At 36.0% G+C, this 24139-nt stretch overlaps 1 protein-coding gene across 2 annotated transcripts in view; it reads right to left on the bottom strand.

Moving 5' to 3' along the window:
• Positions 1-5391: 5391 nt before the first annotated feature.
• Positions 5392-24139, bottom strand: part of PIK3C2G (phosphatidylinositol-4-phosphate 3-kinase catalytic subunit type 2 gamma) — a 370041-nt gene continuing 351293 nt past the window's right edge. For both annotated transcript variants that reach the window (XM_024129228.1, XM_007126978.3), the window contains 2 exons: positions 17015-17140; positions 5392-5544 (listed from right to left, as the gene is read on the bottom strand). In XM_024129228.1, coding sequence (XP_023984996.1) covers positions 5392-5544; positions 17015-17140 — 279 coding nt within the window. The remainder of the gene's footprint in view (positions 5545-17014; positions 17141-24139) is intronic.

Below are 24139 nucleotides of genomic sequence, written 5' to 3'. Positions count from 1 at the left end.
TTGTGTAGTTCTATTTTTAATTTTTTGAGGAACGTCTATACTGTTTTCCATAGTGACTGCACCAATTTACATTCCCACCAACAGTCCATGAAGGTTCCCTTTTCTCCACATCCTTTCCCACACTTGTTATTTGTTGTCTTTTTGATAGCAACTATTCTGACACGTGTGAGGTGATACCTTTTTGTGGTTTTAATTTGAATTTCCCTGATGATTAGTGATGTTGAGCATCTTTTCATGTGTCTTTTGCCTATCTGTATGTCTTCTTGGGAAAAATGTCATTATAGTTCTTCTGACCATTTTTTAAATGGGAAAAATGTCTTAAAGTTCTTCTGACCATTTTTTAAATGGGTTGTTTGTTTTTTTGATGTTGAGTTGTATGTGCTCTTTGTATATTTTGGATTTTAACCCCTTATCAGATATATCATTTGCAAATATCTTCTTCCATTCAGTAGGTGGCCTTTTTGTTCTGTTGATAGTTCCTTCACTGTGAAAAACTTTTTAATTTGATGTAGTCCCATTTGTTTACTTTCGTTTTTGTTTCCCTTGCCTCAGGAGACAGATTCAAAACAATAAGCCTAAGACCAATGTCGAAGAGCATACTACCTGTGTTTTCTTCTAGGATATTTATGGTTTTAGGTCTTACACTAAGCCTTTAATCCATTTTGAGTTTATCCTTGTACATGGTATGAGAAAGTAGTCCAGCTTGATTCTTTTGCATATGGCTATCCAGTTTTCCCAACACGACTTATTGAAGAGGCTGTCTTTTCCCCATTGTATATTCTTGCCTCCTTCATTGTAGATTAATTGCCCATATAAGTGTGGGTTCATTTCAGGGCTCTCTATTCTGTTCCATGGGTTGATGTGCATTTTGTTTTTTTTTTTTTTTTTGAGTCACTACTACCATACTATTTTGATTACTGTAGCTTTGTAGAGCACGATACCTCCAGCTTTGTTCTTTTTCTCAAGATTGTTTTGGCTACTCAAGGTCTTTTATGTTTCCAAACAAATTTTAAAATTATTTATTCTAATTCTGTGAAAAATGCCATTGGTATTTTGATAGGAATTGCATTGAATCTGTAGATTGCTTTGGGTAATATGGTTATTTTAACAATATTAAATCTTCCAATCCATGAGCACAATATATTTTTCCATTTGTTTGTGTCATCTTCACTTTCTTTCATCAATATCATATCATTTTCTGAGTACAGGTCTTTTACATCCTTGGTAAGATTTATTCCTTGGTATTTTATTATTTTTGATGCAGTTGTAAATGGGATTGTCTTCTTAATTTCTCTTTCTGATAGTTCATTGTTAGTGTATAGAAATGCAACAGATCTCTATGTTAATTTTGTATCCTGCAACTTTAGAGAATCCATTGATGAGTTCTAATAGTTTTTTGATGGTATCTTTAGGATTTTCAATATACAGTATCATCTTAACTGCAAACAGTGACAGTTTTACTTCTTCCTTTCCAATTTGGATTCCTTTTATTTCTTTGTCTTTTCTGATTAGTTGTGGCTAGGACTTCCAATATTATGTTGAATAAGATGGTGAGAATGGGCATCCTTGTCTTGTTCCTGATCTCAGAGAAAATGCTTTCAGCTTTTACTGTTATGTTGGCTGTGGGCTTGTCATATACGGTCTTTATTATGTTGAGGTATGTTTCCTCTATACCCACTTTGTTGAACGTTTTTTATCATAAATGGATGTTGAATTGTGTCAAAAGCTTTTTCCACATCTACTGAGATGATCATATGATTTTTATTCCTCAGTTTGTTAATGTGGTGTATCACATTGATTGAGTTCCACTACGCTGTCTTCCAGTTCATTGATTCGTTCCTCTGTATCATGTAATCTACTGTTGAATCTTCCTAGTGTATTTTTTGTTTCAGTTATTGTATTCTTCAGTTCTGTTTAGTTTTTTACATTTTCTAACTCTTTGTTGAAATTCTTACTGTGTTCATCCATTCTTCACTTGAGATGTTTATAATCATTACCTTGAACTCTGTATTGGGTTGATTGCTTATCTCTACTTCACTTGGCTCTTCTTCTAAGGTTTTATCTTGTTACCTCATTTCAAAAATATTCCTCTGCCACCTCACTTTGTCTTACTCTCTGTTTTATTTCTATGTATTCAGTAAGTCAGATATATTTCCTGGTCTTGGAAAAGTGGCCTTATGTAGGAGATATCCTATTGGGTCCAGAAGCACACTCCCCTCTATCACCAGAGCCATATACTCTAGGAGTGCCCCCTGTGAGGGCTGAATGGGCCCTTCTGTGGTTGTGGGGCCACCTACTGTGAGAGTGTTGGTAGGTGTGACTGGCCCCCAGCCTGGTTGGTGCCAGCTCTGCCTAGTGCAGTGGCTGCCAGCTGCTGGTGGGTGGGCCCAGGTCCTGGTGCTAATAAGCTAGAGGAAGTACTCCAAAATGGCTCTTGCCAGCACCAGTGTCCTTGTGATTGTACAAACTCTCAAAGGCTGCCACCAGCATCTATGTCCCCAGGATGAGTTCCAGTTATAGCTTGCCTTTCAGGAGGCTCTCCAAGATCAACTGGTAGGTCTGACCTGGGCTCCTTTCAAATCACTGCTTCAGCTCTAGGTCTCAGGGCATGTGAGAGTTTGTGTGGGCCCTTTAAGAGCAAAGTCTCTTTCCTACAGCGCTCCAATTCTCCTGAGTACAAGTCCTGCTGGCCTTCAAAGTCAGATGTTTCGGGGGGCTCATTTTCCCAGTGCAGGGCCCCTGGTCTGGGGAGCTTGATGTGGGGCTCAGACTCTTTGATCTTTGGGGGGAATGTCTGCAATTATGATTATCCTCCCACTTGTGGGTCACCTACCCGTGGGTGTGGGTGTTGACTATACTGTGTGTCCGTTCCTCCTATTCATCTCATTGTGATTCCTTCTTTATATCTCTAGTTGTAGATATTTTCTGCTAGTCTTCAGATTGTTCTCATTAATAGTTGCTCTGTATGTGGTTGTAATTTTGGTGTGCCTATGGGAGGAGTTGAGTTCAGAGTCTGCCTACTCCACCATCTTGGCCACTCCTTGGGCTGAAGTTATAAAACTGGGAAACTGGGAATAATCAGCATACAGATGATATTTAAAGCCATCAAAATAGATGAGGTCACTAGGGAATGAAAGCTGATGGAGAAGAGGACCAAGGAGTAATTCCTGGACACGCCAACACTGGAGACTGTGGAAAAGAGGATGCTCCTTCACAGAAGACTGAGAAGGAGGGACTGATGTTATATAGAAGGAAAGCACAAGAGGGTGTTGTGTTCTGGAAGCCAAATGAAGAGTATTGAGAAAGAGAGTTATTGATTGTGTCAAATACTGCTGATAGGTAAGCTCAGATCAGGGCTGGAAATTGACCTTTGGATTTAGCTATGTGGAGGTCAGAAGGGACCTTGACAAAAGCAGTTTTGTTGAAGTGTTTGGGACAAACACCTCCTTGGAATGGTCTGAGAGAAAATGAGAGGAGAGAAACTGGAGGCAGAGATTAGAGACAACAATTTTGAAGAGTTCTGCTATAAAGAAGATCAGGCCAATTGGATGAGTATTTGGAAGGGAGATGGAGGTGCCAAGAAGTTTTTTATGATGGTTGTACCATCATGTAACCATGTAACATCATGGTTGTATGCAGAAGTGAATTATCCAGTAGAGAATAAAGAGATGATGCTTTTGAATAGAGGAGAGTTTCAGTAATGTTTGTGAGTAGGTGAGAGGGGCTGGGATCAAATGTACAAGTTGAGAGATTGGTTTTGGGTAGAAGCTTGGGTCATTTTTCCATGATAATAAATAGGAAGGAGGAACATAGAATCTGCTGGGCAGGTAGATGTGCTAGTGGAATATGTAGATGTTTTCTTTTGACTGATTCCAATTTCTAAGTGAAGTAGGAAACAAAGTCATCAGCTGAGAGTGAGGATTACAGTAGAGGGTGATGAGGTTTCAGCAGAGAGAAGGGTGTGGAATCACTATCTGTTAGAAAAGGGAGAGTGAGTGGACCTGAAACATAGAACCATTGCCCAGAGCATTATGGCTTACTTGACTCACATGATCATGTGTTTGAAACGAGACTACATCAACCCATACCAGGCACTCAAATATTTTCAATGAATAAGTGTACAGTCTTTTACATGTTTACGTGGTTGTGCAAATGACCATATATAAGGAGCTTAAATTACTTTTTTATCCACACACAGGAAAACACTGAGTAAAGCAAGGGTTGTAGTAATTTAATTGGAAGAAATTTTTAAAACACGATTTGATTCTCTTACAGAATGTGGCATAGTGCCTTGAGTTATACCTACTTTGCAGGTGAAAATCTGCAGGATTGTTTATTCTGGTCATGATGAATATGAAAGTAGGTTCAGAAGTAAGAAAACTTTTTGTTGTGCAGAGAAGAGGTTTTGATCAGAGGGGAGAGTTTCAGAGTTTGAGATCTTTGAATTAGCGGATAATGAAGTTTAAAATGTGATAATGCCTCTGTTTGGGTGAAATCCAGTGATGATGAATGGATTGATGCTGAAGAGGGTGAAAAACTACAAAGTTTCTTCCAAAAATTGGATTTAAGAATTTCAGGCATTTATGTTTATTTTTTCTGACAGAAATTAATACAGCATTCTTCTAGAGCTTACTAATCCCCTCAATAAATAAGATTGTAAGTGGATATGTAGGTATATATATTTAATTCAAATTTTAAAAATTTGTTACAGATATACTTAGGTCTTGAAGTAATTGATGAGATTTATTTATTTGCTTGTCTTTTTTTGGAAAATACATTTAAAGTATTGCTTTTAACTGTAGGCACATAAAACGTGAATGCATGTTTGATTTAAAAGACACATTAAATGTCCTTTTTTAATTTTACACATTGAATTTTACACAATCAATTGGAAGAAAGGTTCTAAGAAAACAATGAAACACAGGTAGAGAATAAATAACTATAAAAGACTGATTCTGATTTATTTTCTTTGTGTTCTTAGTACACCATCATGCTACCTTTTTTTTTTTTTTTTATTTATTTATTTTTGGCTGCACTGGGTCTTCGTTGCTGCGAGAGGGCTTTCTCTAGTTGCTGCAAGCGGGGCTTACCCTTCGTTGCGGTGCTTGGGTTTCTCATTGCGGTGGCTTCTCTTTGCGGAGCACAGGCTCTAGACACGCGGGCTTCAGTAACTGTGGCGCCTGGGTTTAGTTGCTCCGTGGCATGTGGGATCTTCCCGGACCACGGATCAAACCCGTGTCCCCTGCATTGGCAGGTGGATTCTTAACCACTGCGCCACCAGGGAAGTCCCCACCATGCTATCTTTGATAACAAAAATGTCCTGATCTTGTGATAGAGAGGCCCCAAAGTGAAAGAAATATGAGTAATGAATGCGTATGTTCATAGCAATGCTTAAATTATACTGTTTCCTAGTGGATACCATTTTTCTTCCTTGAGTGGGACACTACAGAGTTGGATATTAATTGCTCCTACAAAGGTGGTTTTGCTCTTTACAATAAGCATTAAGACATGTCCTTGGAGCTCTGTGACTTCATCATATACTACCTAAAAAGGGAGAGAATAATGAGAATATAAATCAGATACGCTTAAATGCATCTTTTAAAAAATACTGCTTTTAACAAAAATATTTACACACTGATATCTTGTACCTTGGAATGGATAGGTTAATGTTAGAATCTTTCATTTCTAACTGTAATTCTGAAGAGCTAAAGGTTCTGCTAACATCAAGGAGTTTAATGACAGAATATTTCTCTAAGAAGCTTAGAATTTACTCTGATTCCATTAAAAACTGTCTATCCCAAATTTAATAAGACTGTAAATCATTCTCTAGGAATAAATGGAAATGCCTGTCACCTTTCAACTGTCCTTGGATTTATTGTGCAACATGGGACCTTGAACACTATCTTTCTTCGTTGAAGGCTAATGAGGAAAGCAGACCAGTCTCCATGATTTCCTTGTGTTAATTTAATGTAGTACAGTAGTTCCTTCTACATGTGAAGCAGTCGCTCTATGGTTACTTTATTTAAAATTATTTAATTTTTAGTTATGAAAATATATACTCATTAAATAAAATATGGGGATGAAACACAAAAAGAATAAAAAAGAAAGGAAAAATGTCTATTTCTCCCATTAGGAGATAACTACAGTTAATATTTTGATGTGTTTTTTGTTTTCTATATATAATTACTTTTTAAGAATCTGAGCTGTAATTATGTTGTGTGTATAGTTTTGTGTTTTTCTCTTTTTCAATTACTAGTCATGTAACTATTTTTAAAAAAGAGAGATGTCCAACTGTGTTTTATAATATCCAAGAAGTAAGTCACAGGCATTACCACTGGGTGCCTGCAGTGGTAAAGAAGCTTTAAAAGTGTAGTACTATCAAGAAATTAGTTATACATCAAAGGATGGGAGAGCTGTGTATAGACCCAACATGGTTGCCAAGGAAACTCCTTATAACACATTTGGAGGAGTTTCATATGATGATACAAACATGCTTGCTTTTTACAGCTAAACTACAAGATAGAAAGAAGCGTTCTCTATATATGCAAAAAAGAATCAGAGGAAACAAATTGAGAGGAAAGGCCTTGGAATCCACTGTGAGGCCTGCTCAGTGTGTATGGATGCAATTTCTAGCCCATCGTACTGCATTTGCCTACCATTTACAAACCCATTAATTTATCAATGAAACTCCATTTAAGATCAATCTGTTAGCTGCTCTGAACAATGATCTACTTCTCAAGTAAATAATAATTCAATCAAGGGAATGAGATACAATATAATATGCTAATCCAGTCTACCCTGCTTCGTGTGACATCTCCTGGCTACCAACTTTTCCAGAATCCTGCTCCCATTCCAGACAGGAGATTACCTTTTAAGTTTCTTAGGACAGCTTATTCAAATTATCCCATTTAATTTATTGAGTTCCCCTGGATAGTAAAGGATTTTAAGGGCTGCCTTAAAACTTTCAAAAGCCTACCAAGGTAATTCATCTTTCATCGCAAAGGGGTGCTCAACGTGGACTCCGTGAACCACTCTTGTCTCCTGAATGCTTATCTTCCCAGGACTTCAGAGTTAAGCTCCTTTCCTTTTCTCTACAGTGGTTATTTTGAACTGTCTAAATTATCCTCCATTTTCCTCCCCACAACACGTCCAGCAGATGAACTTATCTCCTATTTTACAGAGAAAATAGATGAAACGGCCCTTGAAGTGTTAGTGTGTATGAAGAAAAATGGAATAATTCTAAGCATTAGGCCTTTGGAAAAGTCTGGCTTAAGAACTCTGTGAATCATATAAATTAGTGCTAAAGATGTAACTTTCTAAGAAACATCAGTATCAATGATTCATATTTATATAAATCTGTTGTCAACTCCAGTTCTTCCTCCATTTACAATGGGGTTACATCCTGATAAACCTATGGTAAATTGAAAATACTGTAGCCGAAAATGCATTTAATATGCCTAACCCACCAAACATCATAGCTTAGCCTAACTACATTAAACGTGCTCAGAATGTCTCATGTAATTTATTGAATACTGTACTGAAAGTGAAAAACGGAATGGTTGTCTGGGTACCAAATGGTTGTAAGCGTATTGGCTATTTACTCTCGTGATTGTGTGGCTGACTGGGAGCTGTGGCTGAGCATCAGGAAAGAGTATCCTACCTGGGAAAAGAGCACAATTCAAAATTTGAAGGATAGTTTCTACTGAATGTATATCTCTTTTGCACCATCGTAAAGTAAAAAAAATTTCAGGTTGAGCCATCCTAAGTTGGGGGCCATCTGCATGTGTTTTCTCATTCGAATATGGTGATAATAATATTTACCTTCTGGCATTGTGAGAAAGAATAAAATGAGATAATGAATATAAGCCTTATTACAAAGCCTGATACATAGTAAACACTAATAATTACAGCTGAAAAAGATCCATCAAATACACAAAAAAAGAACAGTTGTTTCTTGGTATTTTGCCTTCCCTGACTGGAGATAACAGTTGTACACAAAATTGAGTCTCCCAGGTATTTAACAAGCTGAAATTCTTTAATAAATGACAGGAATTAATTGCCTTCCTGGTTAAAATACAAACATTTGAACTCCAAAGTTTATATTACTTTATGGATTTTTTTCCCCGTGCTTCATTATGCAAAAGCTATTTTCTTGAAAGTGACTGAGGTTTTATAAACATGTAATCATTGTACATTATAGAAGATATCTGTTCTAATTGCTTTACTGCATCCATAACGTTGTTTAAAAAAATAAGCGCTTTTTTCTTCCAATGCAATAAATAATTAGTGGGTAATGCTAGAGAAGTACACAGATGATTATATTCTTTGAGTCTTTTCACCAAATGATTTAATATGTATTCTGCCTTAACATAAACAGAACCAAAAATGCACAGCTCTTTTAATTTCACTTTATAATACTTTTTACCCATAGGCATGTGTCAAATCTTCATTGCCTTCTGACAAACATTGAATTTGTAGGCCTGAAATTGTCACATCAAGTAGAAAAACACTGTTTAGGGTAATTTAATTAAGTAGGATAATATCTAAGAAAGGAATACAATGTAAACTATTATATAGAGAATGGATAAACAATAAGGTCCTACTGTATAGTACAGGGAACTATATTCAATATCCTGTGATAAACCATAATGGAAAAGAATATAAAATAATAATGTCTATATGTGTATAACTGAGTCACTTTGCTGTACAGCAGAGATTCGCAGAACATTGTAAACTGGCTATACGTCAATAGAAAAAAGAAAGGAATACAATGTACAACATACATTGACTATAACAATATAATGCTGTTTTAAAATAGAATCTGTATTTCTAATGAATCATTAAAAAAATAGTGGTTCTTAACCAGATGCCAAAGGTCATAGAGTAGAAAGAGCAATGGCACTGGAGTCAGAATCCCAGCTCTGCTTATTAAAGGCTGTAGGGCAGTTCCAGGAGCGCTCCGACCATCAGCCCTGCCCCATCCTGAGCCCAGTCATGTCTACCACAGGGATTTGTATGTGAGAGGGGTTTTTAGGAAGACTGCTGGCAATCCTGTTGGGAATCACTCTGGGAAGTGTCAAGGTGACAAGCTTGGCCCTGTATCAGAGCTTTAGTATCTGCAGGGTGGATACTAAAGGGACACTTGGCAGTGGTCCTGACCCAGCCTCTCTCAGAATATTAGGGAGAAAGAGGGTTATGAATAACAATTGAAAGAACTACTTTCATGAAAAGCTTTTTAAGGTGATGCGATGTATTATTCACTTTGTATTCCTCTAAGAGATTTATATAAGAAGGGGAGTGAGGTTGTTCTCTCCCACTTCCCAGACCATTGCCTGGCTTTGGCAGTTTGAGAAATCCCAGAGTGGCTGATGTAGCAGTACACAGGAAGCAAAGCAGGGGGAGAAGTTAAAAACAAGGTAGGTGCCATGTGATAACTTACTGGGCTCCTTAGAAAGCACATACAGTTGGCCCTCTGTATCCATGGGTTCTGCATCCATGGATTCAATCAACCACAAATCAAAAATATTCAGGAAAAAATTTCAGAAAGTTCCCAAAAGGAAAAGTTGAATTTCTAGCAACTATTTACATAGCATTTACATTGTATCAAGTATTATGGGTAATCTAGAGATGATTTAAAGTATACGGGAGGATGTGAATAGGTTATATGCAAATATTATGCCATTTTATATAATGTACTTGGACACCCATGAATTTTGGTATCCTCGGGGCTCCTGGAACCAGTCTCTCTGCAGATACAAAAGGATGAGGGACGACTGTATAAGGTGTTGCTAAGAATGCACAGGAATAATTGAGGGATTTGGCACAGAGATGGGGGTTTATATCACAGCTGAGGGGGAGAGAAAGTAAAACCAGTTTAAACTGGTGCACTTTTTTTGCATTTCTTATAAATAAAGATTCTTTTATTGATACACAGTATAATGGGAGAAAAATTAAAATACTGTTAGTGTTTTTCTTCTCATGGCTTTCTAAATTCAACCAGCTTCCCTGTCAAATTTGTTTATATGATGATCATTCCTATTAGTCACTTATCCATACACTAATTCACATTTCCTCTCATTTGGGTTATGTATAAATTGGAGTTTGCCACGCATAGACTATGAACTACTGTTTTTGAAACAATTTTAAATGTGTTCAACGTATAAACACTGTGTGTCCAAGCTACAAGTATGGGCTGATGGAGAAAAGTATTGCAGTGATTTCTAATCAATGGGCCATGAATGTGTGAGGACTCAGAATTATTGCAAGCCGTGAGACAATTTATGGACACAGCAAGCATCATAAAATAATCTCCACACATGTGCATTTGCTACTGGTTTTTATAGTACATATAGCTTGAGATAAATAAAACACAAATTTATTTAAACTCCTGGATTGTTAGTGGCTTTTCATCATTATGTGTTTCCTTAGATACAAATGCTGAAGTACAGCATGCAGTCTGAGAAGTTTCTTGATATTGATGTAGGGGGTCTTATACCCAGAACGTATCGAAACTAGGGATATACAGTTGGGAGGTGTATACCTCTAGCTGTTGAAATCATGACAAATAATAAAATGTCAAAATATATTTCCTTACTAAAATATCTATTATTTGAATATATATAAATGTTTGATAGTTTTACATTTTATGCATGTACACATAAAGTGTCACTTATAAAACTATCCCAAATATTTAATTCCACAAATCTTTTTAGAAGTAGCTAAGTTTCAAAGATACTAAGAAACATAAGACATTTTCCTTGTCCTCAAGAAGTTTTCAATGTACTAGAAGAACAAAGTCTGTGTAGGAATAAAAGATGGTAAATGTGGCGTAAGAGACAGGGAAGAGAGACTGGTTCACAGAGTCCATATTTGAGGTAAACCTCAAAGTTGGCAGAGAAGGGCAGGAGGGTGAACAGCTACATAAGCTGTATCACAGAGGTCATAGGGATTATGCAGGAAATGACAAGCTGTCTGATGTGACTTGAGAATATGACTAAGTATGGGGCACTGGAAGGGCATGAGCAAACAAATGTTCCTTATTTTTATCAACGGTGCAAAAGACATTTAACATAGGAAGAATTGCTTTTTCAATAAATGGTGCTGAAATAACTGACATTCATAGGCAAAAAAAAGTGAACCTCAACCTAAACCTCACACTTTCTTCAAAAATCAACTAAAAATGAATAATGGACTTAGATGTAAAATGTAAAACTTATTTCCTTACTAAAATATCTATTATTTGAATATATATAAATGTTTGATAGTTTTACATTTTATGCATGTACACATAAAGTGTCACTTATAAAACTATCCCAAATATTTAATTCCACAAATCTTTTTAGAAGTAGCTAAGTTTCAAAGATACTAAGAAACATAAGACATTTTCCTTGTCCTCAAGAAGTTTTCAATGTACTAGAAGAACAAAGTCTGTGTAGGAATAAAAGATGGTAAATGTGGCGTAAGAGACAGGGAAGAGAGACTGGTTCACAGAGTCCATATTTGAGGTAAACCTCAAAGTTGGCAGAGAAGGGCAGGAGGGTTAACAGCTACATAAGCTCTATCACAGAGGTCATAGGGATTATGCAGGAAATGACAAGCTGTCTGATGTGACTTGAGAATATGACTAAGTATGGGGCAATGGAAGGGCATGAGCAAACAAATGTTCCTTACTTATTTTTATCAACGGTGCAAAAGACATTTAACATAGGAAGAATTGCTTTTTCAATAAATGGTGCTGAAATAACTGACATTCATAGGCAAAAAAAAGTGAACCTCAACCTAAACCTCACACTTTCTTCAAAAATCAACTAAAAATGAATAATGGACTTAGATGTAAAATGTAAAACTATAAAACATTTAGAAAAAATATAGGAGAAAATCTTTAGAACTTAGTGCTAGGTGAAGAGTTCTTAGACTTGCCACCAAATATGCAGTCTACAAAAGAAAAAAAATTGATAAACTGGGTCTCATCAAAATTGAAAATTTTTACTCTGTGAAAAACCCTGAGAAAAGGAGGAAAAGTCAAACTACAGACTGGGAGAAAATATTTGCAAACCACACATCTGACAAAGGACCATTATCCATAGTGTATAAAGAATCTCAAAAGTCAACAGTAAAAATGAGTAAAAATGCAAACTATCTAATTAGAAAATGAACAAAGACACGAAGAGACATTTCATGAAAGAGGGTATGCAGATGGTAAATAAGCACATGAAAAAAATTCAGCATCATTAGCTACTAGATAAATGCAAATTAAAACCACAATGAGCTATCACTCTATACCTTTCAAAAGAACTAAAATTAAATATAGTGATAACACTAAATGCTGGCAAAGATGTAGAGAAATTGGCACAAACATTGCTGGTGGGACTGTAAAATGGTATAGTAAAGGAGTTTGACAGTCTCTTGAAAAACTATGTACAGCATTACCATATACCCCAGTAATTACATCTTGAGAATTTGCTTAGAGAAATTACAACTTATGTTTACACAAAAACCTATATATCAATGTGCACAGCAGCTTTGTGTGCAATAGCCCCAAGCCAGAAATAACCCAAATGACCTTTAATTGGTAAACAGATAAAGAAACTGTCGTACCTCCATGCCATGACTACTACTTAGCAGTGAAAATAAACTATTGATACATGCAGCTACTTGGATGGATCTCTAGGGAACTATGGTAAGTGAAAATGTAACAAACTGTATGATTCCATTTACAGAACATTTGAAATGATATTTCCTTACTAAAATATCTATTATTTGAATATATATAAATGTTTGATAGTTTTACATTTTATGCATGTACACATAAAGTGTCACTTATAAAACTATCCCAAATATTTAATTCCACAAATCTTTTTAGAAGTAGCTAAGTTTCAAAGATACTAAGAAACATAAGACATTTTCCTTGTCCTCAAGAAGTTTTCAATGTACTAGAAGAACAAAGTCTGTGTAGGAATAAAAGATGGTAAATGTGGCGTAAGAGACAGGGAAGAGAGACTGGTTCACAGAGTCCATATTTGAGGTAAACCTCAAAGTTGGCAGAGAAGGGCAGGAGGGTTAACAGCTACATAAGCTCTATCACAGAGGTCATAGGGATTATGCAGGAAATGACAAGCTGTCTGATGTGACTTGAGAATATGACTAAGTATGGGGCAATGGAAGGGCATGAGCAAACAAATGTTCCTTACTTATTTTTATCAACGGTGCAAAAGACATTTAACATAGGAAGAATTGCTTTTTCAATAAATGGTGCTGAAATAACTGACATTCATAGGCAAAAAAAAGTGAACCTCAACCTAAACCTCACACTTTCTTCAAAAATCAACTAAAAATGAATAATGGACTTAGATGTAAAATGTAAAACTATAAAACATTTAGAAAAAATATAGGAGAAAATCTTTAGAACTTAGTGCTAGGTGAAGAGTTCTTAGACTTGCCACCAAATATGCAGTCTACAAAAGAAAAAAAATTGATAAACTGGGTCTCATCAAAATTGAAAATTTTTACTCTGTGAAAAACCCTGAGAAAAGGAGGAAAAGTCAAACTACAGACTGGGAGAAAATATTTGCAAACCACACATCTGACAAAGGACCATTATCCATAGTGTATAAAGAATCTCAAAAGTCAACAGTAAAAATGAGTAAAAATGCAAACTATCTAATTAGAAAATGAACAAAGACACGAAGAGACATTTCATGAAAGAGGGTATGCAGATGGTAAATAAGCACATGAAAAAAATTCAGCATCATTAGCTACTAGATAAATGCAAATTAAAACCACAATGAGCTATCACTCTATACCTTTCAAAAGAACTAAAATTAAATATAGTGATAACACTAAATGCTGGCAAAGATGTAGAGAAATTGGCACAAACATTGCTGGTGGGACTGTAAAATGGTATAGTAAAGGAGTTTGACAGTCTCTTGAAAAACTATGTACAGCATTACCATATACCCCAGTAATTACATCTTGAGAATTTGCTTAGAGAAATTACAACTTATGTTTACACAAAAACCTATATATCAATGTGCACAGCAGCTTTGTGTGCAATAGCCCCAAGCCAGAAATAACCCAAATGTCCTTTAATTGGTAAACAGTTAAAGAAACTGTCGTACCTCCATGCCATGACTACTACTTAGCAGTGAAAATAAACTATTGATACATGCAGCTACTTGGATGGATCTCTAGGGAACTATGGTAAGTGAAAATGTAACAAACTGTATGATTCCATTTACAGAACATTTGAAATGACCAAGTTATAGAGATAGAGAATAGATTAATAGTTGCCAGGGTTTGGGGATGGGGCATTAGAGGGAGAAGAGTGTCTGTGGCTATAACAGGGTAGCACCAGGAATCACTGTGATGTAATGTTCTGTACCTTGACTGTGGGGATGATCACACAAACCTACACGCGTGATATAAATGCAGAGAACTAAACATGCACACATATACATAAGAACACATGTAAAACTGGAGAAATCGGAATACGGTCAGTGGACCGTATCAATGTCAATTTCCTGGTAGTGATATTGCCAGTAGTCACGCAAAGTGTTACCATTGCAGGAAAGTGGTTGAAGGGTACTTGAATTCTCTACATATTATTTCTTCCAACCGCTTGTGAATCTACAATTACCTCAAAACAAAAATTTTTTTGAAAAAGTATATAAGGATGATATTGCTCCAGAGACAACTCAGGAAAATTACTGAGTCAAATTTGAAAGGCTGTGAATGCCACACTTGGGATTTTGGATATTATTCAGTAGGCAGTAAGGAACATTTGAAAAAAGTTAAGTAGGAGAATAATAAATATGAGTAGTTTTTGACACCTTAGATGGAAATTTGAATGATTTAATTGAAAAACACAAGATAGGAGGCGCTTATATTAGCCTAAGTTGCAAGGTCTTCAAACAAAGAAGTAGCGATGGGACACAGAGGAGAAGATGGATCGAAGAGGCAGGTGGCTGCACAAGTAGAATTGACAAAACTTGGGGATTAACTGGACTTGTGAGTGAGGGAGAGGGTGATGTCATTAGAAAGTTTCTTCCGAGGAGATGGCAAACAGAGGAGGAAAGCCTGATTTCCCTGGTGGCGCAGTGGTTGAGAATCTGCCTGCCAATGCAGGGGACACGGGTTCGAGCCCTGGTCTGGGAAGATCCCACATGCCGCGGAGCAACTGGGCCCGTGAGCCACAACTACTGAGCCTGCGCGTCAGGAGCCCGTGCTCCGCAACAAGAGAGGCCGCGATAGTGGGAGGCCCGCGCACCGCAATGAAGAGTGGCCCCCGCTCGCCGCAACTGGAGAAAGCCCTCGCACAGAAACGAAGACCCAACACAACCAAAAATAAATAAATAAAATTTTTTTAAAAAGTGCATAGGAGGCATCCTAAAGGGGCTCTTTAATAATCAGGTAGAAGTACAGGTTTAAAGCTTGGGAGAGAAGCCAGCGTTTGAGGAATAAATTCAGAGGCAACCTACGAGTGATAAATGAAAATCTGTAGATACATAAGATACTTCTGAGTGTATATATCAAGAGATGAGGGTAGGTCATGGAACTCCAGCAAATAAATATTTTCAGAGGAAGAATGGCAATGAAGGAAAATGAGAGAGTGGTTAGAGAAGATAGAAGGGAATTAAGAAAAGGTAGAACTCAATGAAGTAAGTCAGAAAGAGAAAAATACTGTATAATATTGCTTATATGTGGAATCTAGAAAAATGGTGCAGATGAACTTATTTGCAAAGCAGAAATAGAGACACTGATGTAGAGAACAAATGTATGGACACCAAGTGGGGTAAGGACAGGTGGGATGAACTGGGAGATTGGGACTGACATGTATACACTACTATGTATAAAATAGATAACTAATGAGAACCTACTGTATAACACAGGGAACTCTACTCAGTGCTCTGTGGTGACCTAAATGGGAAGGAAATCCAAAAAAGAGGGGATATATGTAATACCTATAGCTGATTCACTTTGCTGTACAGCAGAAACTAACACAACATTGTAAAGCAACTATACTCCAATAAAAATTAATTATGTTGATTAAAAAAAGAGAAAAGGTAGAACTTAAGAAGCAAAAGGGAGGTGTAAAGAAAGAGGAAGCAGTTAACAGTGCTGCCGTCTAACTGTTCTGGAGAGGAGAGCCTCATGGCTCATTGGATTGAGCAATTAGGAGTCTTTTGACGTCATTTGAACAAAACAGCATCAGTCAAGGTCAGAATCCACATTGCAAAGGATTAAAGGGTGAGAAGGAAGTGATGAACTGAGAGCAGGAAATGTGTTAATTTTGCAAAAGTTTGGAGGTGATAGCGAAGGAAAGAAAATTTGGATGCTTTAGAAAGGCTGACTTGAAGAGTTTGTTTTGTTTTGTTTTTTTAAGATTTCTGAGTTGAGGATCCATTGGATGAGATAGCCTTAAGAAAAGGTGAGCAAATAATTAAGTGAGCAAGGTACAGAGGAGATGGGAAAGGATGGAATCAAGAGAATAAATGTAGGGTTTGCCTTAGAAAGAATTAGATGTTCAAATCATATACTACAAATGAATTAGAGAGCTATATATAATATAAATTAACTTCAATATAATTTGTACTTTGTACTTCTTTATTTTTTTCAGTTTTTCAAAAGAGATTTTATAAAGTTTATTGCTATACACAGGTTAGACTATGATAAAGTTATTAAGTAAGGAAAACCAGGTAAAGAGAAACTTGTTAGAAAAAATAAGGTAGAGTCAGGGATAATATTAGTAGGTGAAACAAATGCTGTAAAGTCTTGGGCTCTTGCTGGAGGCTAGCCACAATTTGAAAATTGGTTCATAAGCACTTTGAAAGCAGTATCTGTATTTTCCAGTTCCTATAGCATCTAGAACAGTGATCGGCAGACAGTGGCTATTTTGGGAAATGTCTTCCCTTTATGGAATAATGCTGCCAATTACTGTAAATTTTCCATATTTGGTTAAACTGAAAAATGGTAAGAAAAATACAAAACGACTGGACAAGAGTTGACTCATACTTACAATTTCATTGTAAGTGGGGTCGGTACATTTTGGAACAGATTTTGTTTTCCTCCTCCGAACTTCACTGGGATACGGTAAAAGATAAAATTCAACATGTGCACTGGGCGGGGAGCCATCTGGGAGATGCTGCAAAGGAAAATGGTTATAAATATTAATGTGCATCACTGTTAAAGAAACCAAGTACACAGCTACTAAATATCTAGACCAAAGGCAGGATCAAGATTTATTACAGTCACTGTTTATCAGAAAATAAGAGAATAATCAAAAGAAATACATTATTGCTCAAAAATAATCTCAAAATACAGTTTAAAAGAGTAAAACTGTCCATCTTAAATTAAGTGTTGTGTCAGAGAACTACATTTAAAAGTCCACTAAATGCGATTGGCTTTAGCTTTTTATAGTAAAAACTAAATTTTGCATTTTTTTTAATTGGAGTATAATCGCTTTACAATGTTGTGTTAGTTTCTGCTGTACAATGAAGTGAATCAGCTATATGTATACATATATCCCCTCCCTCTTGGACCTCCCTCCTACCCATCTAGGTCATCACAGAGCACCGAGCTAAGCTTCCTGTGCTTTATAGCATGTTCCCACTAGCTAAATTTGCATTTTTGACAGAAATGGTCAAGAGATGAATATAACCCACAGGCAGAGACAGGAACTGAGTGCCTCAGGAGACTGTACACCACTTGAAAATAAATAATTCAAGTTTAGCACATAGATGTAGCATTTAATGATATGTAAATGCATATTATATAGTATCACATTTTCAAACAGAAAAATATCAATTAGACCTACAAGTTTAATATACTTATAAGACTTTAAGAGTTATAATAATTTTACTATCTAAATTATCCTAAAATATATTGGATAATCCTTTTAAAATTGTGTTCTGTGGGGCTCCCAAAGTTGCCTAAGTTGCTGCCTGATGGGTAGATCAATGATGCCAAATGAGTAGATCTCTGGACTCCCTCTCTCTAGTTTATCCTAACACCCCTGCTCCCCCATCCTGGTTTCAGAATGTCTCTCTTCCTTTTCCACTTGTTTCTTATGGATATTTTTATTTCTTAATAAATTTGAAGAATGAGTATACTGTTTTAAAAATTTGGAAACCACTGTACTTCAGAGAAATGGGTTCTATCTTTGTGACCAAATGGAGAACAAATTGTACTAAAAAACTATGCATATCTAGTTTGAGAAAATGAGAAATGCTTGTGTAATTTATATTTAAGTGGATGATTTGAAAGTCACAATTGAGGAATTAAATGGTTCTCTTAGTGAATACATTCTAACTATTAAATCAGTAATTTCCAACAAATATTTTTATATTCTGAATCACAGCGCCATTCACATGCAAACATCCAGTGACACCCCCAATGTCGTTAGCTTTAATTTTACATCTTTCTTTGGCATTCAAAAAAGCATATTGGAAAGTAAGAAAACGTGACATATATTATTATAGGACTAACTTTTATTCCGTTCTAATTTACATGGTAAAAATTATGTCATTAGGAAAATCTGGCTCTTTATTATTATTCGCAAATTAGATAAAATACATCTGGACACACCCACATGTCAAAACGCTAAGATTGTCAAACCTGCTGCTTTAGATGATGCTCAATGTATCCCTGTCCCACGCGAAACCCTCCCCGAGGAGGAGCTCTGAAATGTATCAATGGCACAATGGAATTTTCTGTGATACAGAAAAAAAACATTGCTATTAATATTTGAGAGTTGATTTGTGTGTGTGTGTGTGTGTGTGTGTGCGAAAAATGAAGGGAGAAAAGTGTTTTTGCTCTGTGTAATTGTCTCTCTTTCCTACCATTGGGCACTGGGCTTGAGGATACCATACCTATAATCATTGTATGTTTCATCTTAGTGGTTAGAATCATGGTTCTGGAAAAGGACTTTTTGGTTGCAATCTGGGCCTCCAAATTTCCCAGCTATGTGGCTTTTGGTAGATAACTTTTCTGTGGATCAGTTTCCTAACCTGTTAAATGAGGATAAAGGTGATATCTGTCTCAAAGCTTTCAAAAAATTAAATAAAATAAACCATGTAATGTGAGTATAGTGCCTGAAATAGAGTAAGAGTCAATAAATGCTTGTTACTATTTTTATTTTCTATAAATTGAACAAGAATACGCTACATGCATTGATTGGACAAGATATGCCTAATGTACTATGACATTTATGAGCCGGGTTTCTCAATCTTGGCACTAGTGGCATTTGGGGCCAAATGATTCTTTGTTGTAGGGGGCTGTTCTGTGCATTGAGGATGTTTAACAGCATTACTGACCTCTACCTACCAGACTGCAATAGCACCATCCTCCCAGTTGTGACACCAGAAATGTCCCCAGCCATTGCTAAATGTCCTCTGGGGAGCAAAACTGACCCCGGCTGAGAACCACTGATAACTCCCAAATAAGAATCTGTAATTCATCCTTAGGATCCCAGCCTAGTGACCTGTAAAGAGTTTTACAAGTACCTTATACTCTAATCAAAATCCATCTTCTACCTTTCCTCACCACTCCAAAACAGAGTTTTTCAACTTGTTAAAATTGCATTAAATGACACAATTTCATTTCTCCAGTGTCTCCCTTATCATTGATTTTCAAATCCAAGTATGTACCAAGATCAACATCCTCCCTTTTTGCCCTAGTTCATCTGTCACCACAGATCTTTATTTCCTAACTTATAATTAGATTTTTAATTACTTTTTAAAATAATACTATAATTACTTTTTTATGCCCCAGTCTTCCCACTTCATTTCTTCATTCATCCTGTATATCACTGTTGCATTTAACCTTCCTGTAAAGCTGCTTTGATCCTGTCACTTTCCTTCTCAAAACATTCAAGGAGTCCACTGAGGAATAAACTCCCAATCACAGAAGGGAAAAAGTATTTTGTATACCAGCCTTCACCAAGCATTTAGCAATTAAAGGTTTGGGCTTCTGTTTCCAATTAGTGTCTGACAAGATCCTTGAATATCCTGTTGTTTTCAGAATAATAGAACAATTTAAGTCAGGGATGCATTCGATCTGAGCAGCACACTGAGTCTGTCCTCCGCGGCTGTAAGTGCAGACATGGATTTCTTTTTAAGAGAATCCTTTCTCCCCCTATAGCAGCTGTCTTTTCAACACTTTTTCTTTTTCCTCTTCTTACTGGCACTGTATCCTGCTCCTTAAAGATCTCACCTAGGGCTTCCCTGGTGGCGCAGTGGTTGCGCGTCCGCCTGCTGATGCAGGGGAACCGGGTTCGCGCCCCGGTCTGGGAAGATCCCACATGCCGCGGAGCGGCTGGGCCCGTGAGCCATGGCCGCTGAGCCTGCGCGTCCGGAGCCTGTGCTCCGCGACGGGAGAGGCCACAGCAGAGGGAGGCCCGCATACCACCAAAAAAAAAAAAAAAAAGATCTCATCTAATTTATTAAAGAGATCACTAGGTGTCTTTTCATCAATACTTCTTATTTTACTGTTTGCCCTTATGTTTATGTGAATTAAATTTTATTTTAAAATGATTAAATAGCTCCTACTTGTCCATCTTACCCCAGAAATTTTACTCTGGTTGTGTTTTAGACCTTCACAAAGACTTAACACTTTGACTTGAAGAGTCATAAGCCTTGGGGTTACAGAGTTCTTAGTCTGAGGCTCAATCTTGAGTCTGAGGCTCAAACAATGAGAAGTTTCCTTGTGTCACCCAGAGGATGTTTTTATTCACGATGGATTGAAGTCAAGCAGCACTACCACTTTTTTTAGAATTCTGGCTAATATTTTTACTGTGCTCAGATGATGTGAAGTCATCCAAATTTGATTTTTTTTTGCTCAGACTAACTCAGAATTTTATATATTCTAGATTTCCTGTTAAAATGCTTATCATTTTCTGTTTAAAAATGGTTTTATATAGCTTCCTTATGAGATGAGAAATTATTTAAAAGGAAAATCCGTGTCTTGTAGTTCCATACTTCCCCTCCCCCCATATTTGCTTTGGGTTTTGCTCCATTCGTTACTGTACCCTACTACCTTAACCCCAACCTCATTTCTTTCTTCCTAAGCTTTCAGTATGTTTCTGAATCTCCAATTAAAATTTTTAAATCCTCACTTGAGATTGGGCTTTCCTTTACCTTATTCATTTCTTTCTTTTCATAGCTATGTCTCCCTTACAGCATTCTTTTCTTTTATAGGAGTCCTGTCCCTAACACAGTACTTGGCATATAGTGAATACTCAATAAACAGTTATCAAATGACTAATTAAATGAGCTATATATTCATAGTGCCTAGTTCTTTGAAAGTACTTCATAAGTATTTGCTGAATCATTATTTATAATGCAATATAAAAACCAGAAGTCTTCCTAACTTCCTAAGTTTTAAGTAATTTTTCTTACCTATTGCAATATTTCTTATTGTAACCAAACAATAAAAAGCCCATTGCAGGGTAAAAAAGATGTATCTTGGGGTCTATTTCCAAGGTCTGTCCTAGGTGTTTACCCTGAACTCTAAGCTGTTTGAAGGTATCTCTCTGCTAGAGCTCATCTTCTCAAGCACATCATTGCATCAGGAATATATGTGTTAAGTTCTGTTTGTTACATCCAATATCGTAATGCTCCACTTCGAAAACTTTGACTTTATCTCACCTCTCAGATCATGTTACACAATTAGATGCTTACTACATTTTCTTACTCCTTTTTTCTCCAACTGGAGCTAGACTGAATTTGTAACATAATTACTTGTATGCCTTCTCAGAACGAATCCTTGGTCACCATTTCTTCCTCCTGGAGACTTGATATGTAATTTCTGTCCTCTTCCTGAGACCATGTTTACTCTTCTGTGATAGTCCTTTCCACCTCTCCAGACTTCTCCCACTAACTCATTAAAAATCTCCTTAACAATAAGCACAGTGGGTTATTTAAATCTCCTTCTAGGAGCTAATGATGACCTGACAATTTCTTGGGGGCTTAATATATGGTGAAGTGTGAACTAAAGTCATATTTTTGTGCTACATTCCTATGCCCTCTCTCAACCTCCTATAAGCTTTCCCCTCCATGTCCTGCTTTGTGGAGTACATGGAAGAAACAGAAAGAGGTACATTCAATTTAATTGGAGGAGTGCCTTATGGGGAACTTTGTGTGGAGGCAGGGAGCTGGACCCGCATTAGCACCAAGCACTCCCTGCAGAGGAAATAAATATGTCTCATACACGTTTACTACTATACTATTTTTTTCACATATCAGTAGGTGCTTTTGTTAATACAATTTTATAATTTAAAAACACTACTGCATTTTTAGTAGTTTTAAAATTTTGTATTTCTTAAATTCATCAGACAGCAAAAGGACTTTAATGACATCTGAGAAATCAAATTTTTTTTCGTTTGTTTGTTTGTTTAAAGAGAGGTCCCTCTAGTTGAAAAGCCTTAGGATATTCTTAGCATTCACTGGTGCAAGAGACTTCTTTCTTAACTGATGAATGAAATATAGGGGATTCTTAGCTAGGTTATTATTTTAGGTTATAAACATTAAAATTATGTATATTAGTAAATCTTTATTCACAATGTTGACTTCTAAATAATATTGTTAATAATTAAATATACCAATTTTCTGCCTTCATTTCTTGCCTCAGACTGCACACAGCATTTCAAATGGTTTTCAATGCTTTTTTTTTATGATCAATGAATGAAAGTATCTTGAATATATGGTTAATTTATCAAAATTGAGAAAAAAAAGTAAGCAGTAACATGTTGGTATAAAGACAAAGCAGAATTTATGTTGTTTGTAAAGTAAATAAAACCATCTCACATTGTAGGGTATCCCAGCAACTCTTTGGTATTTTCATATGAGTATATGAGAAATATATTTATTTTTCATACATAGCAATAATAGCTACCACCTACTGAATATTTAATTTATTTAAAGCACTCTCTTAAAATAATCCTTGAGCCAGTATTGTCTTTATTTTATTTAAGAGGTTTTTCTATAAAGCCTATGCTCTTAACCACTACCTTATACAGACTCTCTAAAAAGAATGAAAAGGAAACTGTCAGATTCAAATTAAGAGCATTTCTAGATCAAATTTTATCAGGAACGTGATGAAGGTACATGGTTTAAAAATATCAGACACTTTGGAAACGTCTGTAGATTAATTCGAAGTTTAATTGTATTTAATAGGTTATTATCTTTTTGATGAATAATTTATGAGAATTTTCCATCAAGGTTTTTTAAACTTAAATGTTTCCAATCATAGGATAATATAGGCTTTGGAAGAACTCAACTGACAATGATTAAAATTTGATGGGACTATAAAAACCTGAGGTCTATGCCAGAAACAAAACAACATAATAAAAAAGCATTTTCCTCATCTATGTGCCTGCCAAATTTCAGTTCTGAAACTGAGGCTAGCCATCATGAAGAGGGTCTTTTTATAAAATGACAATGTACAACCAAAGTACAGAAGTATAATAAAAGTGCTTCTGATATGTGGTTTGCTGTATGCTTCAGTTAAAGAAATGGTGGAACGGTCTTTCCAATCTTTCTGTGTGTTAATTCGTATAGAATGGGACGATTTAAGGTATTCATGAATTCAGTTAGGATGGTCTTCTGCTTCATTTCACACCAATTTAAGCCTTTAATAGAACTTTTATCATCAATAGGTGATTTCCAATAATTTGTTAAAAAATCAACTCAAAAATCAAACTGCCATGTGTCTAGCACTTTGGATGGTCTGGGAGAGGACACAGAAAAGTGATAAAAATAGTTTCTGCTTTCAAAGAAATAACAAACTCTTTGGCATGATCATCTGGTGTTTTATATATATATATATATATGTGTATATATGTGTGTATATCTATATATATTTAAATTTTAATCCTCAACATGATGTAGTTAACAATGAGACAGAAGTCACAGTCTAGTAGATAGAATTCCTTTTCTGACTCAATACATACAGATTGAATTGCTTCTAAAAGTCCAGAATTCTAATTATGGCTCCAGAATTTATCACTGAAGTGTCTTGTTTGAAAAGTTTTTCCATTTCTTAATAACATGTAACAAGTAAGGCATTAAACCTCATTTATTTTTCACAACCTACTCAGTAGCAAATACTGAAGAACTGTTTGTAAGTTAACTGGTCATTAAATTTT

The sequence above is a fragment of the Physeter macrocephalus genome, chromosome 6 (assembly GCF_002837175.3).
Source record: "Physeter macrocephalus isolate SW-GA chromosome 6, ASM283717v5, whole genome shotgun sequence".
NCBI classification, from domain to species: domain Eukaryota; kingdom Metazoa; phylum Chordata; class Mammalia; order Artiodactyla; family Physeteridae; genus Physeter; species Physeter macrocephalus.
The sequence above is the reverse complement of the archived record's forward strand: the minus strand, read 5'-3'. Positions and strand labels throughout refer to the sequence as shown.